Source organism: Vipera ursinii, assembly GCF_947247035.1.
Source record: "Vipera ursinii genome assembly, chromosome: 2".
NCBI classification, from domain to species: Eukaryota; Metazoa; Chordata; class Lepidosauria; order Squamata; family Viperidae; genus Vipera; species Vipera ursinii.
The window spans coordinates 197,754,307-197,779,054 of NC_139513.1; the positions used below are offsets into that span (position 1 = coordinate 197,754,307).

Below are 24,748 nucleotides of genomic sequence, written 5' to 3' on the forward strand. Positions count from 1 at the left end.
GGGGCTGGGGCAGCTTTCTGTATACATGAAAGAGAAACTACCTATTTCATGAAAATGTGAATTCTATGTCTGTCTGTACCTGTCTGGACTATAAGATGGCCAGATGTGAATGTCTGGCCTGCAGCCCGGAACTCACAACAGACTGTATCAAGCCAGCTAGGCCATGATTGGTTTAAATTGCAATGTTCTGGTTCAGGTGAAAACCTGATGGGTTTACAGATGGATTATGGCAACCTGCTCTACATGAGACTGCCCTTGAGGACCATTTGGAAGCTATACTGGCCCATAATGCAGCACACTTGGGTAGTTATGGGCTCGGTTAGTTTGCCCACCTGACACCTTTTCTGCAGTAATTGCTTCAATTGCGAAGCTAATTAGCTTCTGAGTGCAATTCAAAGTTCTGGTCATTACCTTTAAAGTTATACATAACTTAGTTGCTGGATATCTTTAAGATTGTCTACACTGGATAGAATTTTCCCTTTCACTGAGATAGTTGAAGGGCATGTTATAGGTTCCACCTCTGAAGGACGGCTATCACCAGAATCCCAAGGGTGAGCTTGGTTGGTGGTGGCCCTGCCACCTCTAGAATAGCCTACCCCATTTTCTACCAGGATTTCACATGGCAATAATAGTCTGGCTTTCCCATCATTGAATGGGGGATGAAACAGGATTATGATGTTCCTTACAAGGGAAGTGAGGCCTGAATATGTAGGGAGAAAGACCATGGCATTTGTAAACATGTTTCTATGCTGCTGCAATCAGAATGACTCTGTGTGGTTTAATAAACTTTGGTTTTGGCTTAAAGGTTATGGTTGCTGTGTTCATACTGTTGTAATCTTAATATTGTAATCTAAGAGCTGTAAACCAACGTTCCCTAACCTTTCCGGGTTGATGGCCTGGCAGGGGGGGAGGGGGGGAAAGAAGGGGTGGTTTTGTGTGTGGGGGGGGTAGGTATGAGCGCACACAGCTTCATTTGTGTGAGCGGCGGGCGCCTGCTGCTTGTGGGGGCAGGACTTCAAGGGCTGGCTGCTGATGCAGGTGGGGCTGCAAGCTCCAGCTGCCTGCATGAGTCGGGCTGTGTGTGCACCAGCCCACCGCTCACACAGCCTGGCTGTGAATAGGCCACGGGTTGGGGACCCCTGCTGTAACCTACTCAGAATGTGGCTGTTTGGAGATACCTACAAAAAGAACAAAAGCAGAGTAGAGAGTGGACCAGAAGCTGTTCGTGGAAGAAGGAACTAATCCCAGATGCTTAAATTCCTTGCTGGAGCCTTTAATTTCAATACTGATCTGCGGAGCAAAGAATGCAATCTGAAATGGACTCCAAACTTTCCACCCAGTTGCTGTGCCCAATAAATGGATTTTTAACAGGCGACATGGGGGATCCCCAAAGAAGTTTCTAAGGGTACTCTTTGAAAATCATGAGTCAGTCTATACGGAACATCCTATGTTTTCGGAACACCCAGAAAAGGCTCCTATAATTAAGTATTTACAGTCACAAATATATTTACATGTTTAATCTAATATGTCAGCTCTGAGTATCAAGCTTTATGTACATGAACAAATGCATTTTTACTCTCCTAGACTCTCCAACAGTTATTAAAAACAAACATTACCTCTGAGATTACTTCCGCCATTCTTTCTCTGCTACATTTGTGAAACACAGAAAGTTCGGTTATGCAATCTTCATCAAGGCACCCAAGCTGGGCGGGGAAACAAACATTTATACATTGCAATTAAGATTTGTAAATATAAAAGCTTTTTTTTTAAAAAAAAAAACCCACCAAATACAGCAAATGAGAAGAAAGAAACAGAGCTGCTAGTGCATAGAAACAAAATCAATTTAAATACTTGTAGGTAAGCACAAAGTAAACTAAAAAGTTCCACAACTGAGAAAGAGTGAAATTTAATGGATAGCAGGAAGTATTGGTTTTCCATTTAATCCATTTCTCATGTAGAAGAGAAGATGAATATTAGATGCACTGATTCTCAGAACAATTATCCAAGTTATTTTCATACTAGAGCAGGAGTCCCCAACCTGTGGGCCGTGGTCCACTAGTGTCTCCAGAGGGGTTTGCAATTGGGCCACGGAAACAGCCGGTGAGCATACGTACACATATCCTCAGTTGTGTAAGAAATGGGAGAGTGCATGTGTGCATGCTCCATTAGCTGAGTGGCAGGCATGTGTGCACGCCACTCATGCAAATGGAGCTGCATGCATGTGCACACGCTTGCTGGCCATTTGTGCAGCATAATTCCCTCTCCCCACCCCGGTCCGCAAACCCAGAAAACTAGAGTACTTATGTTCTAAACATGGAGGTGCAAAACATTTTGTGCATGGAACAATTCGCTTTTAGTTATCTGTGCCTGGACTGAAACATGTGTTTAGCCTGTGTCCAAACATACATGGGGTTTTTTTGGGGGGGGGGTGTATTTTGGAATGGGAGAGTTAGAGAAAGCCAAGAATGCCAGTTCTGACAGGTAAGAGGAGGTAAACACTGGAGTTTGGGGGGGGGGAGCACACAGGACAGCAGTAGGATAAAGTCCTTAATTTCAAGTGGCGTAACCAAATGACTCACCCCACAGTCTTCTGAAAGCCTTTTTAAGATCTGTGCTTACTGCCCAGAATAATGTGTGTTAATCAGAATAGATAATGCAGGCCAAGCAGTCTAATCTGGAATGGAAGGCAGTTTCCTAGCAATTATGTCTTCAGAGAATCAGGGCCAGGGAAATGTTCACTGGGAAAAAGATATATTTTGACAACTGCCCAGTTTGATTGGTACTGAATAGCTTTTAAATTATATTAAACAGTCTAGTACTAGATATAAAAGAAAGCTATAGCTGAAGTGAGTACTTTATATTGCTCTTCCCAAAATCCGAGTGTCATGTACATTTTGACAGATTGTAATAGCAACTGGTAGAATAATGGTGTCTCTTGATTTTGCCCTAGAAACTCAGAGGTACAAGATTGTTCAGCAGAGAATTTTCCATACAAGAATAGCATGGTACCTATCATGTTATTCAGAATGTTTACTTTCTTAATCTAAGAATTTTCAATAGTAATAGTTTCCTTTGCAATTGGTGATTAAAGTATTGACTAATCACATCAACCTAGGTTTTCCTAGATATGCTCTCATTAATGTAAAATTAATCAACTCACAGGATATTTACTTTGCCACAGGACAGCAAAGGAATAGCCCTGCATGAGCCAGGGATGATTTAAAAGATGCTTCACCATAATCCGTTTCTTTGGGTCCACCTAGTGGTCAAGAAAAGAAATACAAGTTAAAATATAAACAACTGATAGATACATATACAAGTAGTCTGATTTACAACAGTTTAGTGACCATTCAAGTTACGACAACACTGAAAAAAATTGACTTATGACCATTTATCACACTTAAGCTATAGCTACAACATCCCCATAGTCATGTGATTTACATTCGGATGCTTGATAACTGGTTCATATTTATGACGGTGGCCGTGGTCGTGTGATCAGCTTTTGCGACCTTCTGACAAGCCAAGTCAATGGGGAAGCCATTCACTTAACAACCGTGTTACTAATTTAACAAATGCAGTGATTCACTCAAGAACTGCAGCAAGAAAAGTCGTAACATGGGGCAAAAATCACTTAACAAATTTCTCACTTAGCAACATAAATTCTGGGCTCAATTGTGGTTGTAACTTGAGGACTACCTGTATAGGGATTAGAAAAGATATCACCGCACTGATCAGCAATGAAGAGAAGTTGGTGCTGTTAAGACCAGCATCCATAGTTTTTCAGGCATTATAGCACTTATTCTTGAGGCCACTGAATGGTTTTGCTCTTTGAGGCAAATTACCGTATTTTTCGGACCATAAGACGCACCTGACCATAAGACGCACCCAGTTTTTAGAGCAGGAAAACAAGGAAAAAAATATTCTGAACCAAATAGTACCGGTATACTAAAACAGGGCTTTTCAACCTTTTCATCCATTGTACCACTTTTAGGACAAGGCAATGTCTGAGTACCACCAGTCGCCCAGCAAGGTGTCAAAAACTTGACACCCCCCCAAAAAAGGAAAAAAATGATAAAGTACAGGTAGTCCTCGACTTACGGTTCACTTAGTGACTGTTCAAAGTTACAACAGCACTGAAAAAAAGTGTCTGATGACCATTGCAGCATCCCCAGGGTCATGTGATTTACATTCGGATGCTTGGCAATAGATTCATATTTATAATGGTCACATTGCTCCAGGGTCATGTGATCGCCTTTTGCAACCTTCTGACAAGCAGTTATTGGGGAAACCAGATTCACTTAACAATCATGTTACTAATTTAATTTCTCTCTCTCCTTCTTTCTCTCCCTCTCTTCCCCTCCCTCTTTCTCTCTCCTCTCTCTCCCTATTTTTCTCTTTCCCTCTCTCCCTCTATTTCCTTCCCTTTCTTTCTCCTTGTCTCTCCCTTTCTCTCTATCCATTTCTCTCCCTTTATTTCTCCTTTTCTCTCTCCCTCTTTCTCTTCCTCCCTATTTTTCTCCTTCTCTCTCTCCCTCCCTCTCCCATTGTCCCTTCCTTCTTTCCTTCCTTCCTTCCCTCCCTCTTTGTCCTTCCCTCTCCGCGTTACAGCAGTACCTGCGGAGGTGGCCCTGCGGCCCGGCTTTCTCTTGCAGAAATCAAGCTGAAACGGAGCGAGGGAGATTGCCAGGAACGTGAATCGACCGATCTCGCACTCCTGCAATCTCCCTCGCGAGCCTGCTTTCTCTTGTAGCAAGGGAAGCTGAAACCGAGCGAGGGAGATTGCAGGAGCACGAGATCGGCATTTCTCAGCACGTGCCGATTCGTGCTCCTGGCAGTCTCCCTTGCTTTCCACTTGCGGAGGTTGGGGCTGGCCATACCTCACCCTTGTTTCCCCCCACACACACTTTTGGGGGGAAAAAGTGTGTCTTATGGTCCAAAAAATACGGTATTCTGAGCAAGTTGAACAACTGTACGGGAAATGGGTCTGCTGACTTTTAGCCACAATAGTGTAATAGAACTTTCATATTCAAAGGGAGAGGACCTCAATACTAGCTGTACATTAACAGAACAATGGAAGGGGATCACTGTAAAAAAAGATTGACAGAAGCAGAGTGGAAGAGTTTGACTAAGTATGGATGTGTCTGTGATCCAAGTGAGACCTTTTCTTGGGTCTGAGGCTTACCTGCAACATCTGTTGCAGAAGCAGGATACTGCCAGGTGAAAGCCATTTGGGGACATCATATTTCCCCCTCTGTAGGAAAAAAAAGACATTACAGTTACATGAACTGTTTTTCCAATTTTACATCATTCACAAATTCATGAGCGTTCCCTTTACTTCTTCTTTAACATCATTTAAATATGTTAACACTGAGTGCAATTGGGAAGACCCACACATATTGGAGATTGTTACTTATTTTCATTGTATTAACTTTTCTCTCTCATGTACCTTACCTATTGATCCTTAACTACAAATAAATGAGTTAAAGAGCATTAGGCCCATAATAAGGTTTGAAAGCACCCTGCCTGATCCCTCAGCTTCAGAAAATAACCGATGAGCACTCTTTTAAGTCCTATGTGAACAAGCTATGTTTCTACTTAATTGCCACACCATCGAGCCCATAGCTAGTTTGCTAATGAGAATCTCACAGAGTATTTTGTCAAATACTTTGCTAAAGACATCCCATGTCTACTGCATTTCCAAAAGCAACAGAAAAAGATGCCCAGTTAAACAATGAAAAAATTTATTGGTTAAAATCCATGCCGGTTTCTAATTATTGCTGCATTGTTTTCAAACTGCTTATTGATCAATCATTCTGCTCTAAAATCTTCTGACATAGAAAGCACAGTCTGGCCTTTTTCTGATTTAATCTCCAAATATCTAAGTTGTTGGCGTAATTCAGCAGAGTTAGGGAAAAGTATAAAAGTGAGCTAAGAAACTGGGTGCAAAAGAGATATTTGGAAAGAGCGGAGATAGAAAAACAAGTCTGGACTTTTTAAACTTGTATTCTCCTTTTACATTTTTAAAATTAAAAATGCTTTATAAAAAATAACAAAAGTTAACGATACATTGCAGTCTGTATTTTGAAAGATGAAAGATGGCTTCGTTTAAAAAAACCACAGAAAATTTAACTGTGAAGTTTTCCCATTAATTTACCGAACAACCATAATATACCTCCATTTGTTTCTTTTTACTGGTTTAGACTTGTCAACAGTTTATGAGAACAGAAACAAATATCATATTTTGGCTTCTGTAAAATTATCATCAAATTTTATTTCTCCAGGATCTTCCACAAATGTATTTAACATGATATAGAAAAGGATTTTTGCTGTTTTGAACTCATTGTTGTCTTTTTTATTACTATAAGAATTCTCTTTTTCGCTTGCCATCCAGATGAGTTAAGATGGATAAGGCTGCTGTACTTTTGAGTTAGTCAGTGCTTAAGTATGAGCAGATCTGGGTCTGATATGTGGAGAACATGTTGACATAAATCTCAGAACCTGGGATATTTCTTATACTACGGCATATAGGATGCTATCTAGCTATGAATCAGAAAGAATCTCATAACATCTTTTTCACACTAATACATTTTACTAAAAGGCATAAGCAGATAATTTCACAAAAGCTTAGGCCTTTTCATAAAACATGTCAATCAGACTGTCTCGACTGTTGGCTGCCATAGACTAACACAGCTTTCCTCTTGCAATGCCTGGCTACGTTAAGTCTTAATAGGCTTTTGTTGTTTTGGTTTAGCATCATATACAAAACCAGTCACCATTCTTGTGAAGCAGGTAATGTTTATACTAAAGCATATACCGAATGTATGAATTCAGTAATTGGGGGTTATTGAATACAGTAAGCCCCAGGAAGCTACAGCTAGTCCTTGACGTACAACCATTTGTTTCGGTACAGTTCAAAGTTACAGTGGCACTGAAAAAGGTTATGACCAGTTTTCTCACAACTGTTGCAGCATCCCCATGGTCACATACGGTAATCAAAATTCTGGAGCTTGGCAACTGGTATGTATTTATTACAGTTATACTGTCCCAAGGTCATGTAATCACCATTTGTAACTTTCTCAGGTAGCTTTTGACAAACAAAGGCCACGGGGGAAGCCAGATTCGCTTAATGATCGTACAATTACATTAACAACTGCAGTGGTTCACTTAACAACAATGGCAAAAAGGTTGTAAAGTGGGGCAAAATTCACTTAACCGCCTTGCTTAGCAACCTAAATTTTGAGCTCAATTGTAGTCATAATTCGAGGAATAAGTGTAGTCTAAGGCAGGGCTTTTCAACCAGTGGTACGGGTACCACCTGTGGTACATTGGCACCTAGCAGGTGGTACACGACCATCCTACAAAAGTGGTAGCAGGGGAGGGGAATGTGATAGCACCGCACAAGCCTGAGCGAGAAATGGCTGGAGCTGCAGGCTGTCAGGGCTCAGCTGGAGCTTGGTGCTGATCCTGGCGCTTCTGCTGAGCCCAGAAGAAGCGCCAATCAGCTGGAATGTTGCAGCATCTCCAGGGTCTTGTGATTTACATTCGGATGCTTGGCAACTGATTCATATTTATGATGGTCAGTGTCCCAGGGTCATGTGAAGTGACCAAAACCTGCTGCAACCACCCAGCAAAATAAAAACCAAACATCCCCCACCCCACCGCCAATCATCACAACAATGAAAACCTCGGACAGGAGGAAGAGCGCCGCTGGGTGGGCAGGCAGGTGTCTTGCTCGGCTGTGGCTTGGGGAGCACTTTTTTCAGTGCCATTGTAACTTTGTACAGTCACTAAGTGAACTGTTGTAAGCCGAGGACTACCTGTACTTCATCACTTTTTTCCTTTTTTTTTTTGGTCATCAAGTTTTTGACACCTTGCTAGGCGACTGGTGGTACTCGGATGTTGTCATATCCTAAAAGTGGTACAATGGGTGAAAAGGTTGAAAAGCCCTGGTCTAAGGTCTTCCAGAGATAGGCAGGCCTTGACTTATCATCACAATGGAGCCCAAAATTTCTTTTGCTAAGCAAGGCAGTTGTTAAGTGAGTTTTGCCCCATTTTATAAGCTTTGTTGCTACAGTTGTTAAGTAAATAACTGCAGTTGTTAAATTAGTAACACAGTTATTAAGCGATTCTGGCTTCCCTACTCGCTTTGCTTCTCGGAATATTGCAAAAGATGATCACATGACCCTGGGACACTGCAACTGTCAGGAACACGAGTCAGCTGTCAAGAGTCTGACTTTTGATCATGTGGCCATGGGGATGCTGTAATAGTCAAAAGTGTGAAAAACGGCCAGGAGTTCATTTTTTTCCAGTGCCGTTGTGACTTCAAACAGTCACTAAACGAACTGTTGTAAGTCAAGGACTGTTGTGATTCAGGGTCAGCCTGTGGGTTCGGCAGTTGGGTCGGACGATTCAGAGGAGGAGGAGGGGGTGTTGGAGAGCTTGCTGAGGATAGCCTTGAGGCTCCGCAGAGCTCTCAGCCAGGCCCCTCCCATCTGGTTACGACGCAGACCCAGCTGTGTGAGCCTGACAGCATCGATGAAGATGACCCACAGCTGGCCCTGTTCAAGGACGCCCGACGCAGGAGGCAGTCAAGCAGGAGTAAACAGAGGAAGGCAATGGGGCACCTCGGAAGGAGGCAGAGAGAAGCCACACCCTGAACTGTTTAAAAGGGGAATGTGTGAGAGGGCTGGTTTGCTGAAGGCAACCGTCTGAATAGCTCCTGTTTCATGGTTCGTGTTTGCTCTGTTTTATGTTAATAAATTTGGCAGGCTTAGTTCCAGCCTCTTGCCGTTTTGTAAAGGGGTTGTCCCTGCCTTTTCTGCAGGGCCGGTAGTAGGCTGGTACAGAACAAGGACTACCTATATTACAAATGATTCTGGGAGAGAACTGGAGACTATCGGCATCCACAGCATGTGATCTGCCCGCCAAAGGGACTTATTGAGGAACAACACAAAGAATACTTAGGATAATAAGTTACTACTATACATCAGGGGTTCCCAATCCCCGGTCCGTGGGCCAGTACCAGGCCGCGGTATGCCGGCAACTGGTCCGCACAAGCAAGCAAAGCCCCATCCGCAAGATGCAGGCAGCACACACGCACCCTCTGATCCACAGAAAAAACTCTCTCCACGGGACCGGTCCCCGGTGCCCAAAAGGTTGGGGACCTGTGCTATACATGACTACACCGGCTGGAACTCTTGTTTGGCTGAAGCTGAAACTACTAACTGAAGCATCCAGGCAACTGCATATAAGGATCACAGGATGTACAGCAAATGAAGAGACATGCAAGGCATATGATTTGGACCCAGTCACAGCTGCTTCATTTTTAAGTGGTTGAATCTGAATGCATTTCAGCATCTTTTCCTCCCCAAAATTGATCCCAACTGATAGTCAGCGTGGTACCCAATCTAATGTCTTTTAATACTGAGCTTTGCCTGTTTTCCCAGGATATCTTTGTTTCCTACAGGCAGGTGGGGGATAGGAAAAGAGACAGGTTAAAAAAAACACCCTGCAGTGTCTAGAAATAACCAGGTTTTCCACTCTACAGGAGGCTATTATCCTTCATTTCATTCCATTTCTCGATAACCCCCAGAAAAAGGCAAGACATATTACAAGAAAAAAAGATGGAATTACACACCAGGCCAGGGTGCAAGAGAAGAAACTGTCCAAAGCAAATTTGATTATGTGGGTGTTTGTAACCCCTACCTCTCACCAAGAGGAGAGAGAAGAGGAGACAGATCATTTGAACTTCTCGTGCTAAAATGTTATTACGACCTTGGAGTAGTAAGACAACACTAGAATTTTAGTTGTAAGATGATTCCAGTTTTTGCACTATGGAGCTTCCAAGAAACTTTTTGTAAGATCAGCAAGTGCAAAGACGCCTAGAACTGTCCTTCTGGAAACAGATCTCTCCCACAAAATCTCCATACATCTGTGTCTAAGCCAGACATGTCAAACAGAAGGCCCGGGGGCCGGATCCGGCCCGCGAAGTGGTTTCATGTGGCCCGCGAAGCCATCCTGGAAACAGTGAGCGAACAGCCCCCCACTGCCTTGGCCCTGGCCCAGAGACCCTCCTTCCACCAAAGACCCTCAGATCTGTCCCACTCCTGCCCAGGACCTCATAGGCACCCTTGATGCAAACGATGTAGAGCTGGCCATGCTCACCCAGTAGGCCATACGCACTTTAGCCACGCCCACCCAGTAGGCCACGCTCACCCTGGCCATACCCACCCGGCCCCCTGAGGGCAACCGCAATGCTGATGCGGCCCTCAATGAAATTGAGTTTGACACCCCTGGTCTAAACAGAAAGCACTGGATCCTGAAAAGGGGATACGTACCACAATTTTCTTGTAGAGCGCCATCATGTTATCATCATCAAATGGTAGAAATCCACAAAGGAGAGCATACAGAAGGACTCCCATGCTCCAGATATCTGCCTGAGATAGATAGAGTGATACAAAAAGTAAGGCACGGCATCATCACATTCCACTAAATTGTGAAACAGTTTTGAGAACTTTCAGGTCATTTTCAACCAGGAACCTGGAAAAACAAACTGGTTGAACAGTTCTGGGCCCTATGTTTAAGATGTCGAGCATGCCATCCCAGTGAACAGGAAGACTCTAGTGTTGGAGTTGGAGAGAGGTGGATTATTGCCATTTTTTTAAAAAAAATGTCATAGAAGCTCAGCATTGAAAAGCAGGGTTTTTTTGTCTGAAGTTCACAGTTGATAGTATCCGCATGGAAACAAGGCTAAAAGTTACGTTGAAGGGAAACAACGCATTCTCGGAAGGGAGGCAGCAAAACCAGCCTTTCTCTCTAGTTTCCAAAGTGCTCCAAAATCACAACTGTGGGCAAGGACACAGGCAAGAGAAGCAGTTGGTAAAAGAAAAGTGAGGGAAGGGCTAATGCAGCCATATCACCTCCGCTGACTCGATGTCCCAAGTCAGACATCACCTCAGTCAGCAGCGGCAGAACCACTCCCAGCTCTGCCAGTCTCCTTTCTCCTCTTTAGGAAAAGGTGGAGAAGGAAGACCCGCGGAGGGCTCAGGCACACGGCTACTGTAGTGTGGGGAAGAAGTGGCCATCCTCAGTTGCAACAACCCAGAGGGCTCCACATCCACTCAGCACTGGAGGATCTCTTACGATAGGTTTACGTACGCTCTCAAAAGGGACTTTAATTTCAGGACACCGTAGGAGAACGAGGCAAAGATTTGGATTGAATCCAATCCATTTCTGAATCCATTAATTGCAAGGGTCTTCTAGGACCAGGAATTCTATCACTCCAGCTAATTTACATCACCCATATACCCTTCTAGTTGTCTGCCAAGCCTCTCCAGACCTGATGGATTTTGCACAGTATTATCAGCTATGCATGCCATCACAGCAGAGATCTAGCACACAGCATGCAGAGAAACTAAGGAAAAGCCGTGGTCTGCCATGGTTTCGTAAATAGACGTACACTTGCATTTTAAAATATAAGCAGCTCCATCCCTAAAATGGAAGCAGTGAAATTATACAAGAACATGCCCTTTTAGCAAAAAAGAAAAAATTCTTTCTTTTCCAGTCAATGGAAGAAACGGCAGCTTCTTAAAAATCCTTCGTGACGCATTTCAGATATGGGTTTGATCAATGCAGAGGAAAGAGCATCGGGGCTGGGGAGCTTTCAGGTCTTCGGGAAGGCAAACTGAGTCAGCCCTCCTCTCCAGCACAGGTAAGTCCTCAAATTACAAACTATTCATTCAGAGGCCACTTGAAGTTACAGTGGCACTGGGAAAAGTGAGTTACAAGAGGCCCTTGCACTTACGACTGTTGCAGCAATCCCCGCCGTCACGCGATCAAGATTCAAAGCACTTGGCAACTAACATGTATTTGTGATGGTTGTGACCTTCCCAGACAATTTCCAACAAGCAAAGTCACAGGTGGAGAGGAGAAGGGAGGGGGGGGGAGGACTGGATTTGCTAAATGACAGCGTGATCCACTTAATTGCAGTAATTCTCTTAACAACCGGGGTCACAGAACTGAGCACGACTCATTTAACCCCCCCTTGCTTAGCAATTCTGGTTCCCAACTGAAGGAGAGAAGACAGGGAGAAAAGCTGCAGCACAGAAAAGGGTGACCAGTAACCAAAGAAAAGATTTGGGGGTGGGTGGGAAACAAGCACCCTATCTCTACATAATCATGGCTTTCTGAGGTTATCCCTTTTTTAAAACGTATACATTGTTAGATCTATACAGTGGTGCCAACTGGGAGGAAAATCTGAAAGAGTTCAGTCGAGAGGCTGATAAAAAAATTAGAGGCCACAGGACCGATGACAATACCTCTGAGCCAATGTAAGCTTTGCCCTGGATTAACTCTGGTGCTGCATAGGCAGGGCTTCCACAGCATGTGTTCAGATGGTAATCCAGACCCCCCTACGAAAGGAACAAAAAGAACAAGCAAAATCCGTAACACAGAATGGGCACTTCACCTCTGTAGGAAAACCGAATTTAGAAGATCTTGCCAGCTTAAACACTTGAGCTCCTAAGAGAAAAACAGAGTGACTTCTCACACTTAAGACTTCTCGACGCAATTTATCTTTAGTCTGTTTGCTGTCTTTATCTGGCACGCACGGTGGGGTATAAAAGCAGGTTGCATGTAGTGGGCGTTTGAATAATGGCATTTTTGACTCAAACCGTAAATTGAGATCATGTTGTGCTTAATGCAACCCAAGATTCAGCTAATGAGAAGCTAGTGCTTGTGCAAGTTGGGGTTTTAGTGTTGTGATTCAGGGTCAGCCTGTGGGTTCGGCAGTTGGGTCGGACGACTCAGAGGAGGAGGAGGGGGGTGTTGAAGAGCTTGCTGAGGGGATTGGACAGCTTAATGAGAGCCCTCAGCCAGGCCCCTCTCATCTGGTCACGACGCAGACCCAGCTGTGTGAGCCTGACAGCGTGGATGAAGATGACCCACAGCTGGCCCTGTTCAAGGACGCCCGACGCAGGAGGCAGTCAGTCAGGAGTAAACAGAGGAAGGCAATGGGGCTCCTCGGAAGGAGGCAGAGAGAAGCCACACCCCGAACTGTATTTAAGGGGGAATATGTGGGAGAGCTGGTTTGCTGAAGGCAACCGCTTGAAAAGCTCCTGTATCTTAGTTCGTGTCTTGTTCTATTTGTTTTTGTAGCATTAAATTTGGCAGGCGTAATTCCAGCCTCTTGCCTTCTTGTAAAAGGGGTTGTCCCTGCCTTTTCTGCAGGGCCGGTAGCAGGCTGGTACAGAACATTTAGATGCCGCTGAACTTTGTGCATTTAGAATGGAGAAAAGATTCCATCATAGGAAAACAATACAAGTTTTTTTTCCTAAAAAAAGATGCTTGTTATTACATTTGAGTAAAAATAAGATGTGGGTATGACTGAAATTGTGGTAGAAATTTGTTTTTATTTTGCTTTCTATAACTACCCCGTGGCCCTTTTTTTAACCATACATTTAAACTGTAAGGAAGAAAAAAAGCTTTGGAAGATTGAGATCCAGATCCAGATATTCTAAACCAATATTGTATTGTGCTATTAGGCATTTGATCAGTTGTTTGTTTGTTTGTTTATTGCCTTCAAATCAGTGCTGGCCCCTGCTTGGAGAAATCCCTGCAGCTTTCCCGGCAAGATTTAGTCACCCAGCTGGCTTTGTGCCTAAAGCAGGACTAGAACTCACAATTGTACAGTTTCTATCCTGGCACCTTAACCGTTATGCCAAACTCATTCTCTGTTGAAACTAAGACTAAAATTCTGTCACACACAGATGATTGATCTTCAGGAGAACATTAGTGGTAGTGCTATGATGGAAAGAGGAAAGGTTCCGACTGACAAACCCAACAAAGCAAGCATAGCTGAGACAATCCAATCTCTAACGCAAAACTTGATTGAGCACATCATTTCGGCAGCTCCGGTTAATTGGTACCAAAATCAGTATATTAAAAGCATAGCGTCTCCCTCCCCGCTAACAGTGCAGGTCACATTGTCCAATGAAGCGTCAGACAATTATTACGAGAGAGTATTTTAGTTCTTAGTAAACAATTTTTGCGTGATCTCGGTTCTCACAGTTTGGCAGCCCGATGTCTGAAGCCTGCATTCCATTCTTCCCTCCTCTCCCCCTGAATATGTAGGCAAGCTAAGAAGCAGTAATGGATGCCACAGCAAAGGTATTCTTCGAGGCTTGACAGAAGAATCCAAACAGAATGTATGAGCAAATACAGGTATGTAGATGAAATTGCAGACTTCTCTCCTTATTCAGACTAATGTTGTCTGATGCTTTTTTTATTTTCTGGCAAAGAAACTCTAGCAAAATTAAGCTTACACTCACCCTTGGTTTTGCACAGAGCCCAAAGTCTATCAACTTCAAATTATGCTCAGCATCGATCAACAGGTTTTCCTAAAAGAAGAACAATGACAGATTAGAACAAGTACAATGAAGTATAGCAGAAGAGCAATTCTACGGGCAACAAAGTCAGCTCCTTCCAAGGAAGCCTCCAGCTTCAATTCAGTCACATGCACACCTATACAAACCATGAATACAGCTGGCTTAGCCGAAATTTGAGATCTTGCAAAAAGAGAATGTAAAGATGTAGGAAGAGGTCTTGGAAGGTCAGAAGTCTATAAAATATGAGTCCTTCTCTAGGGCAGTGCTTCTTAACCTTGGCGACTTTAAGATGCGTGGACTCCAACTCTCAGAATTGAAATTCTGGGACTTGAAGTTTGCACACCTTGAAGTTGCTGAGGTTGAGAAACTGCCCTAGGGAGAGACAACAAAGCAGACACTGGACTGGGGAAACAACAGAAGAGGAAATTAAATAAAAGTTTTGAAGCGCGCAGAGAAGACAACGTACCAAGGTAAAAAGAGGGCTAGTTTAAAAAGTGAGAGAAGATTTTTAGGCTCTAAGCCAGGGGCGTCAAACTGCCGGCCCGCAGGCCGGACGCATCATCCGGAAGCCGCGCCCACCCCATTGCCGGCAATGGCGAAAAGGCTTTGATACGTTGCACGACGTCACGCGACATCGCGAGTTTGACGCATCTGCTCTAAGCGAAAGTAAAAGAAGCAGAAAAGAAGAGGAATGGGCATGGAGAAGTGCAGGCAAGAGAGAAGCCAAGGAAAAGCTGGAAGTTTAATAAGGAGGACTAGGCAGTCAAACTTGGAGGCCCGTGGGTGGCAGATCAGAGAGCTTTGAACTCATAAGGCATTTTGTGATTTCCACTGCAGCCCAGGAGCAACAGATGTGATGGCAGTGAGGCTTTTTATAAACTGGCTTGAATCTGTCATGTAGTTCCTTGGCTGCAGGCTGACAGAAATAAAACCAGCAGCCAGCAGTGAAGACCATCTGGGCGCCAACGTAGATTTGGCTTATTATTCCAGGAACAGTCAGCTGTCTACACTTACTGGTTTGAGGTCTCTGTGAGCGTATCCTTGGCTGTGTACATAGGCAATTGCAGCTACAATCTGACGGAAAAAGACACGGGCTTCATCTTCAGCTAAGCGGTCCTTTGCAATTATGTAATCAAAGAGCTCTCCTCCAGGGCAGTACTGCAGAGGAGGAAAGAAGCATTCATGTTTGGGGAAAAATTGGCTAGCTTGGAATTATGAAAAAAATACCCCCAACAACAACACGAAATGAAACAAAAGAAATGTTACCAGCTCTCCAAAAAAACATTTAAGACAGGAAAAACAATCAGCATTTAATAGAACCTCTTTTCCAAAGCTCTGGTAGACAGCTGAGAGATGCAGCCCACTTATTAATTTGTCAGGGTTTATATCTTATTGGCATGTGAAGCTGATATGAATGGTGGACATGCCCAGAGCCAAAAGCATATCGCTCCTTTTCAGCGAAAGAGACAGAGTAATCCTATCTAGGGAACTCCATGAAGGGCAAAATCAGATAGATTCTTTGCTTTCTTTCTTCATCCACTTATAAACCAGCCTAGAACTAAGGCAGGGGTAGGCAACCTCGGCTCTTTTATGACTCATGGACTTCAACTCCCAGAATTCCTGAGCCAGCTTGGCTGGCTCAGGAATTCTGGGAGTTGAAGTCCATGAGTCATAAAAGAGCCGAAGTTGCCTACCCCTGAACTGAGGAAACATTTCCTGACAGAACAATTAATCAGTGGAATGACTTGACTCCAGAAGTTGTGGGTGCTCCGAGTTGTGGAGATTTTAAAGAAAAGATTGGACAACCATTTTGTCTGAAATGGTATAGGTTTCCTGTTTGAGCAGGGAGTTGGACCAGAAGACCTCCAAGGTCCCTTCCAACTCTGTTATTCTGTTATGTTGTTTGAGCAGCACAGAATTTAAGCATGAAGACAAGCGACCTTCCAAACATCTGGAAATCTGAACACCAAAAGGTAAGCTTCCTGTTCTCTCTTTCCCAGCAACAACAGATGCCTACTGAAGGGAGAAAATTAGAGCACACCCACCCGTAAAGACATAATTGTTAATTCTTCCTTCTACTTAGCAATTGGGTTCTTTGGTAAGATAATTTATCACAATGGTGTAAGTGTTAGACTGAAGACTGAGATATCCAAGGTACAAATTCCAACTGACCTGGCTCTCAGAGGAAAGACCAAATAATAAATTCAATTTATAATGATATTAGTAATTCCTGCTCCCTTATTCATTTTGGTTTTAACCTAGCTGGACTTGCAAAAAGTGCTAAATAGTTTGGTTAGGAACAGGGATAGGAAATCACCATGGATCCAAGGGCTTTAGACTCTCCTGAAAAGTAAGAAGTAGGGAACCCCAATCCACTTCTATATTTGCCAGGGAAACGTGTATACATTTGTTAAATCCCACCAGGCTCAAGGTTGACTCAGCCTTCCATCCTTCCGAGGTAGGTAAAATGAGGACCCAGATTGTTGGGGGCAATTAAGCTGACTTTGTAATAATGCCGCTTGGGGTGTGTGTGAAAGCCCTAATAAGCAGGCATATACATAGAATGAAGGCTACTGCTAAGCTTGTAAGCCGCCCTGAGTCTTCGGAGAAGGGCGGGATATAAATGCAATAAAAATAAAAACAAACAAATAAATAAATAAATAAATTCAATCTCTGCAAAATACTGCAGATACTACCTTTGTAAAAATTACTCCAATAGAATTGTTGAAATTTACAGTGTGTTTGTTTATTAAAAAAAGAAAAAGAAAAAATAGGGTATCTTTTTGCCAGAGCAAACTATCTGATGACAGATTAAAAAAAATAAAATCCCATCAGTTATTACCCAAACCACATTTTTAACAGCTCCTAGGGTCCCTTTCAACTATGCTGCTGACCTGTAGATTCAGAATACGTTTAAAACACTGTAGTAAGAATCCTACAATTGGCTTAAAACAAATATACATACCTTTTTCATTTACGCTCTAAAAAAAAAAAGCTTGCAGCGATGTCTAATCCTTACCCAGAAGCCCAATAGCCTCCTATTTGCTACGAAACATTTGGATGTACAAATCCAGTGTTTGCTAAAGAAACTTATAAATACATCAGGCAGCTACAAGAATCCATAGCAATTCCACTAGTATAACAGAATTGTGATGTAAATTGTAAAAATGTATGAGGTTTTATATCTTACCTCTAAAACCATAAAGATCTTCTTTGGTGTCTCAATTACATGGTACAGACGGCAGATATTCTGGTGGCTTAAGCTCTTCATTGCTTCAATTTCAGTTTTTATACGAGGTAAGTCATCCTAACAAATGAAAGATTCATGCCATATCTAGGTCATTTTATGTCAAAATAAATAAGATGAAAGCATTTATTTGCTTACTTCTTCTTTCTCTCTTTTTTGGGCTTTTTGTGTCCCAATATTTCTATGTGCACAGGAACTGTTTTGTTCTTTAATCTCTGTCCAGCTTTAGGTCTGTTTTAACTGCTTAAGTTTTTGTTCTGGTGAAAATTTCTCTGCAGAAAATAAATACTTAGTGATATTTGTCTCATCTATCTTTCTCCTGTCTAACCGAGTATTTTTCAAATTTGACAACTTTAAAATGTGTGAAATTCAATTCCCCAAATTCCCCAGGCAGAGGTCCACACATCTTAAAATTGTCAGGTTTGAAAAATACTTGTCTAAGCTAACATAAAGGTAAAAGCCAAGACAAGGGGAAAGGAGCTTTTCTGAGCAATTTGTGTGCCATTCTTTCAGGTGCATGGTTTCAGGAAAAAATACAGCATGTGATGAGAAACATTGCCCATGTTTCATTTGATCAATCCTCGTTCCCCAATTCAGAATTAATGTATGCTGGCCTGAGGGACAAAAAGGTCTAAATCAAGAACAAGGTTTGGCTGTCAAGATACCCAAACCATGTTTCTTACAATTACTTTCAAGAACACTTATCAAGATCACCGTGTATTGGGCCACAACTGAATTTTAAAAAGGAGAACAGGAAGAAAGAATCTGAAATAAAGGCAATCTAGCCTAATGAAAGCAGCTAAGCAGAATTAGATACAGTACTCATGGCTGGGATCACAACTCTCCATGGGCTTAATTTAGCTTGCTGAGCCAGCTCATCTTCCTCAAATATCATGACCTTTAATATTCTACATCTTGCTGGGACCAGCTTGTTTCCAAAAGGAGCTAAATATTCTGAAATACTTAGTCTGATGACACTAAAAGAGAGAATATTTTCTGAAGGCAGAGCTTCATTTAGGAAGAGAGATTGGGGATACCACTTCAGTTTCCTATGGAATATTTCATCTTTCAGAGAAAGAATTCCTTGGTCTGAAACTCATTATCATATCTAGTCTATCAAGTCTTTAGAGGTGGACGATCTGACCTTTGCATTATAGTAGTTTACCTTTTGTATCCAACATACAATTCCACCATTAGCAGGTATCCAACTAGCATTATTGTCTAAACATCATTAACGGAATGCCAAATGTTAGGTCTCAGTTAATGCAAAATGTGGCCCAAGAGATTTTATTATATTCCAAATTCCTTAAGGTTCCAAATCATTTAGGCCAAAAACCTCCTTAACAACTTCCAATTAATGAGCTGTATGATTAGAAGCAGTATTTGTACATATAAAACTAATATTACGTTTCTTAGAAACTCACCCCCAGAGTCAGCTTGTCCATTATTTTTATGGCAACTTGTTCACCAGTAAGTAAGTGACGAGCCAGTTTAACTTTTGCAAAGCCACCTACAGTAAGGAAAAGAAAAGCCCACCATGATTCATAATTAGCATTTATATTTAATTCTGCCTTGATTACAGTGATTATTAGCTAGAATTATTGGTTATGTCAAAACTCCTTCTCTCCAAGGACAGCTTGTAACTATTTAACAAAGGAGCTCTTAAAGCAGCTGTTCGGCTAGTATATGTCTAGTATATCCTGTATTTCAGTGGTGGCTAACCTATGGCACGCGTGCCAGAGGTGGCACGCAGAGCCCTCTCAGTGGGCACGTGTGCCATTGCCCCAGCCCCTCCTCCCCACGCAACCCCCTCCTACCCAGCAGCCCCCCCGGAGAGTTTTCCCCAGGCATGGCCCATGCAGAGCAGCACAGTCAAAGACATGGCAGCCGGGCAGTGGGACAAGACTCCGTCCTCGAGCCCCATCATGTGCAGATGATGCTGCAGGGTGCGGACGGAGGGTGTGGCCGCCATGGCGCTGCAGGGCCACCTGGGTGATCTGTGGTGGGCTATGGAGGCAGTAGGTAGCCCTGCGGAGGAGGGGTGGCGGTAGGGGGTGGAGCCGGGGTGGTGGTTTTGGGGCACTCAGTTCTAAAACAGACATGTCAAACTCGTGACGTCACGTGATGTCGCGCAACGTATCAGGACGGTTTTGCCATTGCTGGCAACGGAGTGGGTGCGGCTTTCACATGACGCATCCAGCCCACGGGCTGGCAGTTTGACACCCCTGGTCTAAAAGGTTTGCCATCGTTGCTCTATTTTATAATAATGTCTTATATTTAAATCTGCAGATTACTCTTATAGCAAAGCAGATCTTCCTGTAATAAGCTTAGGATTCTATTCCTGCTACCCGCATGATGCTATTGCTGCCACTAGAATGGCCTCGCCAAATTCAATTCCTTGAGAAAGGCCAAAGCATCTTGGAATTTGGAAAGCAAGAGATCAGAAACATTCACAATATCTGTGAAACTAAGAAAAAGGAGAGGATGGTACCTAGTTTGGGTAATGAAACATCTGAAGAAAGTCAGCCTGATTATTATGTAAGATGGAGTTGTGAGTGCAGGAAAATGAAGGTGAAGTTTTATTCATGAATGAAAGGACTGAACTATTTATCAATAAAATATGAATGATCATGTAGATGTTGTGAGCGGACATAAAAGTAGGAATCCATAGATGGGCAATATTTGCACATTACGTTCTAGTGAGCAGTGATAATGAAAGCAGCAGAGATGTGCTTGGAGATAATTACGCAACATTCTGAGTGAATGCCACACAGGAGAAAAAAATATCCTGCTCAGTGATAGGAATAGATAATGTCACTCATACGTTTCTTTAGAAAAAGGTCTGTTTTAAAATCATGATTTATTTATTTTATTTATTTATTAATAGGATTTATATCCCGCCCTATCTCCCAAGGGACTCAGGGTGGCTAACAACAACAGAACTTAAAGGTCTCTGTACAATAAATTAAAAATAAAAATTTGAAATAAATTAAAATAAATTAAAGAATAGAGTTAGAGTTGTAAACATAATTAAAATCCCTGTCAGTCTAGGTTAGCCAGGTGGAAAAGGAGTGTTTTGAGGCCGCGGCGAAAGGACTAGAGATCTTGGGCCATCCGAAGCTCAGGGGGGAGCTGGTTCCACAGGGCTGGCGCTCACACAGAGAAGGCTCTTCCCCTGGGGGTCGCAAGCCGACATTGTCTAGCCGATGGTACCCTGAGGAGGTCTTCTCTGTGTGAGCGTACTGGGCGATGGGAATTCATTCCCGGCAGCAGATGGTCCTGCAAGTATCCCGGGCCTAAGCCATGTAGGGCTTTAAAGGTAAGAACCAGCACCTTAAATCTCACCCGGAGGGCAACCGGTAGCCAATGCAGCTCATGTAGGAGGGGTGTAATATGGGAGTATCGGGGTGCTCCCATCACTACCCGTGCAGGGCAGCCCCATATAGAGAGCATTACAGTAGTCTATACGGGAGGTAACGAGTGCGTGGGTGACTATATGTAGGGCATCTCGGTCCAGAAAGGGGTGCAACTGGTGTACCAGGCGAATCTGGGCAAATGCCCCCCTAGCCACGACTCCAATATGATCATTTAACCATAAACCCATTCATACAAACAGAGCAACAGAAGGAATATAAATCTAAAAGCAAGATTGTTGTTGATGAAAGAGAATTACTGAAGGTGCCAAGGGTTACGAGAGGCTTCAGATATGGGAAAGTCCACTTTTGGTGGTGTCACGTGCATTTGCAGGGGGGGGGGAAGGCATGGAAAACTAAGAATTGAAAGAAATGGGCATGAAAGCAAAATGATGGCAGGAAGAAAAATGTATGAATCATGTGTAAAATCATATTAGAAGACAGTTTTCCAAAGGGAGAATGCAGAAACTGGTTGGAAAAATTTTAAAAGAATTGTGCTGAGGAATGTCATTAAAGACTGTGATGTTACATTAATGGGAAATCTAGAAAAATGCATTTGAGGGAATGAAATAAGCTATGGAAAAATGCACATTAAGAGAATTTTGCTGCAGAAAAAGGTGGAAGAAATGTGCCGTATAACATACCAAAAGAGCAGAGTCTGAAAGGTAGAAGACTAGAGGTCTCAAATCACCTCTTCCAGAGGCTTTTTTGGGTCTTTACTGATAGTCCTTGATCACCAACCACTCCTTCAGTGACTGGTGGAACTTACAATGGTGCTGAAAAAATAACTTTACTGCCAATTTGTGACTGACCTTCTACATCCCTCTCAGTCGTATGATCGTTATTACAGCCAGTATGCATTGTCCTGTACCTAACTAGTGGGGGTTTTTTTCCTCCCTCTTTTGCAGAACAGAATTATTGGAGAAGATATTTCAATGGTGTGAACTGTTTGCTCTTCTACACACTGAAAGCAATGTGATTCCGCCAGCAGCAGGAAAAGGTCAGGCAAAGGGGTGACTGCCTACAGAAATCACTTGCTCTCCTCTCCTGCAGAGCAGAGAGATTAGAGAAAAATGTTCAAGTTAGTACCCTAAGGTGTTTGTGTAGTGTGCCTGTGGCTCCCAGACCTAGGCTGTCAGCACAATCCTGTTGCTTTCAATATGTAGAAGAGCAAACAGCTTACTCTCTTGAGATCTCTTTCTCTCCAATGTGTCTGCTCTGTGGTGGGGGATAAATAGAGAAAAAGCAACCTCTCATTTGCCTGACTCTCCCCCCGACACCCCAGAGCAGAGATCGAGAGGGATTTCGAGGAAGTAAGCTGCTTGTTCTTCAACACCTCACAAGTGATGCTATTGCACCGACAATGGGAAAGGGTCAGGCAAAGGAGAGATTGCCTACAGAAATCACTTGCTTGTTTTCTCACCCCTCCCCCAGAGTGGAGAAATTGGAGAAACAATTTCAAGAGACTACTGTTGCATAGTATAATCTGTTTACATAGTGTGTAACTGTGGCTCTCCGCCACATGCTGCTGGGTGCAATCACATTGTTTACAGTGTGTACAAGACTGTAAACGGGCACTGGAGCATTCCAAAGTGCAGAGGAGTGATTAGGAGGGAAACAAAGGTTAAAGGTGTAAAACTGAGTAGTCTTGTCTCTTTTCAGCTAGTAGGCACAGTTGCGGTCAAGTGATTTCCCACTTAGCAACTCCTTTGCTTAGTGATGAAATTGTCAATCCCAATTAAGTTTGTTAAACGAGCTCTATCTGCCTACTATTTTAGATTGGTGATGTGGTAGTTTCCACTGCCATAAACCATCTTCTAAAGGAACCTCATCCTGATGTCCTCTCTCAAGCACTAGTGTGTAAAGGGAAAAGGTTTGCACTCTACTTGTGCAGTCAACTCCCCTCTTCTCCAATTACACAAAACTAAATACAATAAAATGGGTTTTTTTTTAAAAAAAGAGAAATATTAACTAAAAATATTCAATATTGAAGTCAGGTTATCCGACAATTAACTAATCTTTAATTAAAAAGGAAAATACAACGCACAATACTCTGAACAGACCTTAAGACTGTATTGTAATACCCTGAATGGAGCTTAAGTAATACCAAGCTACTAAAAATACTATTTCCCCACCCCAAAATTCCAGTTAAAAGTACAAAAGATTCTTTATTATTATAATTACAGCAAACTAATATTAAAGAGAACAAACGAAGATTAGATACTGGATCACATACATGAAGTGTGAGTCAAGGTTGACATTAAAAACCCAGTTTCCTATTATGCAGCCAATTAAAGAATCTTAGTCTTAGCATAATGCAAAAAAAGAATCTAAATTCTAAGTATAAAGACCTCATAAGGCTTATAACCAATTTCTGAAGAAATAATGGCTTTTTCAAATAGATGTTCCCTTTGCTGTTTAATATTCCTTGTCTTCCCAAAACTCTTCTTGAGATTCCTGCTTTGGGTTCTAGGATGTTTGGGAAGATCTTGCACTCCGCTTGTTTCCAGCCTCCATCCAGTAATTTCGGCGTTGTTTTAAAGGAAATAAAACATTTTTTTTCCAATCTCCATAAAAGGAGGGCTGGGGGAATCTCTCTGTGTACCTAGACGACAAATATCACCTCTCTCTTGTAAAAATGTTGAGCCCAAGTGTATAATTGTGAGAGGATATGTATTTAAAATGTATAAGTTCTGACAGCTGGCAGGAAATTACATACATAACAAATGAGTACACAGAAAAATATATTACAAAGACTAGTCAAAGAGAGCAAGGAATGATTAATCTTTTTAAAAGACAGAGAAAATGTAGGAACATTTTGATGGATATAAAAAAAATGTTTAGGGATGAACAGAGCTAAAGAAGGTGTTTCCAGTACACTGAACAGAATTAAAATAGAAGTGATTTCGGATGAAATAAAATAAAAACTTTATTGTCACTTTAAATGTACCCTAATCAGCATACATTAAAATGAAATTTCACTGCATTCACTGCACTCAAGGTTTGGCTATGGGTTTTAAATTGAAATGTTATAAATGTCCATACAGAAATCTACATATGAAAATGTTGAAAAATGGTAAGACTGAAGATCTAGGCAGTATTACTAGAGAAATATTAAAATGTAGATGTTTTTTCTTAGGAATAATCACCAGTTTGCTTTGTTTAATGGAACAATGTAGGGCCAGCTTATAAGCTAATATATCTAGAAACTGCAATAAATCTGAAAATAAAGCTAAAGCGTTGCAATAATCACCTAAAGTGTTTTTAATGTATACATATTGGAGACATATAGTAGAATAGTAAACTAGCAAAGTTTAAATAGTTCTACTTTGAAATTCATACATGGGTCTGAGATCAGTATATTTCCTACATCTATCTGAAATATTGTGGACCATACCTGTTCCAATAGTTTCATGAATTTCATAGTATTTGAGAAGTTCCTCATAGTCATCTACAGCCATATTGAAATGGAAAAGCGTTTTCTGGAAGCACACAACAAAACACCAAATAATCATGAGCTGAATTAACAACAAAAAAATATCACCAGACAACTAACAAATATTTCAAAATGTTTAAATCTGTGTCCGTAAAGCTCCTCAGAGTAACATAATTCAAAGAACAAAGCAGTTTTCTGTAATGTTATAGAGAACAGATAATCAAGGCTCCTTCTTGGTTATATACCATTTATCCTACTTGATTTAATT

General features: G+C 42.2%; 1 protein-coding gene across 1 annotated transcript in view; it reads right to left on the reverse strand.

The window, feature by feature from the left end:
* MELK (maternal embryonic leucine zipper kinase) overlaps positions 1-24,505 on the reverse strand; it is a gene marked incomplete at its 5' end in the record, with an annotated part of 37,324 nt that extends 12,819 nt beyond the window's left edge. The window contains 10 exons of the mRNA XM_083350977.1: positions 1,617-1,703; positions 3,161-3,259; positions 5,183-5,251; positions 10,338-10,436; positions 12,318-12,410; positions 14,328-14,396; positions 15,399-15,542; positions 17,575-17,691; positions 19,056-19,141; positions 24,442-24,505. Of these exons, the coding sequence (XP_083207103.1) occupies positions 1,617-1,703; positions 3,161-3,259; positions 5,183-5,251; positions 10,338-10,436; positions 12,318-12,410; positions 14,328-14,396; positions 15,399-15,542; positions 17,575-17,691; positions 19,056-19,141; positions 24,442-24,505 (927 nt within the window). The remainder of the gene's footprint in view (positions 1-1,616; positions 1,704-3,160; positions 3,260-5,182; positions 5,252-10,337; positions 10,437-12,317; positions 12,411-14,327; positions 14,397-15,398; positions 15,543-17,574; positions 17,692-19,055; positions 19,142-24,441) is intronic.
* Positions 24,506-24,748: the final 243 nt, after the last annotated feature.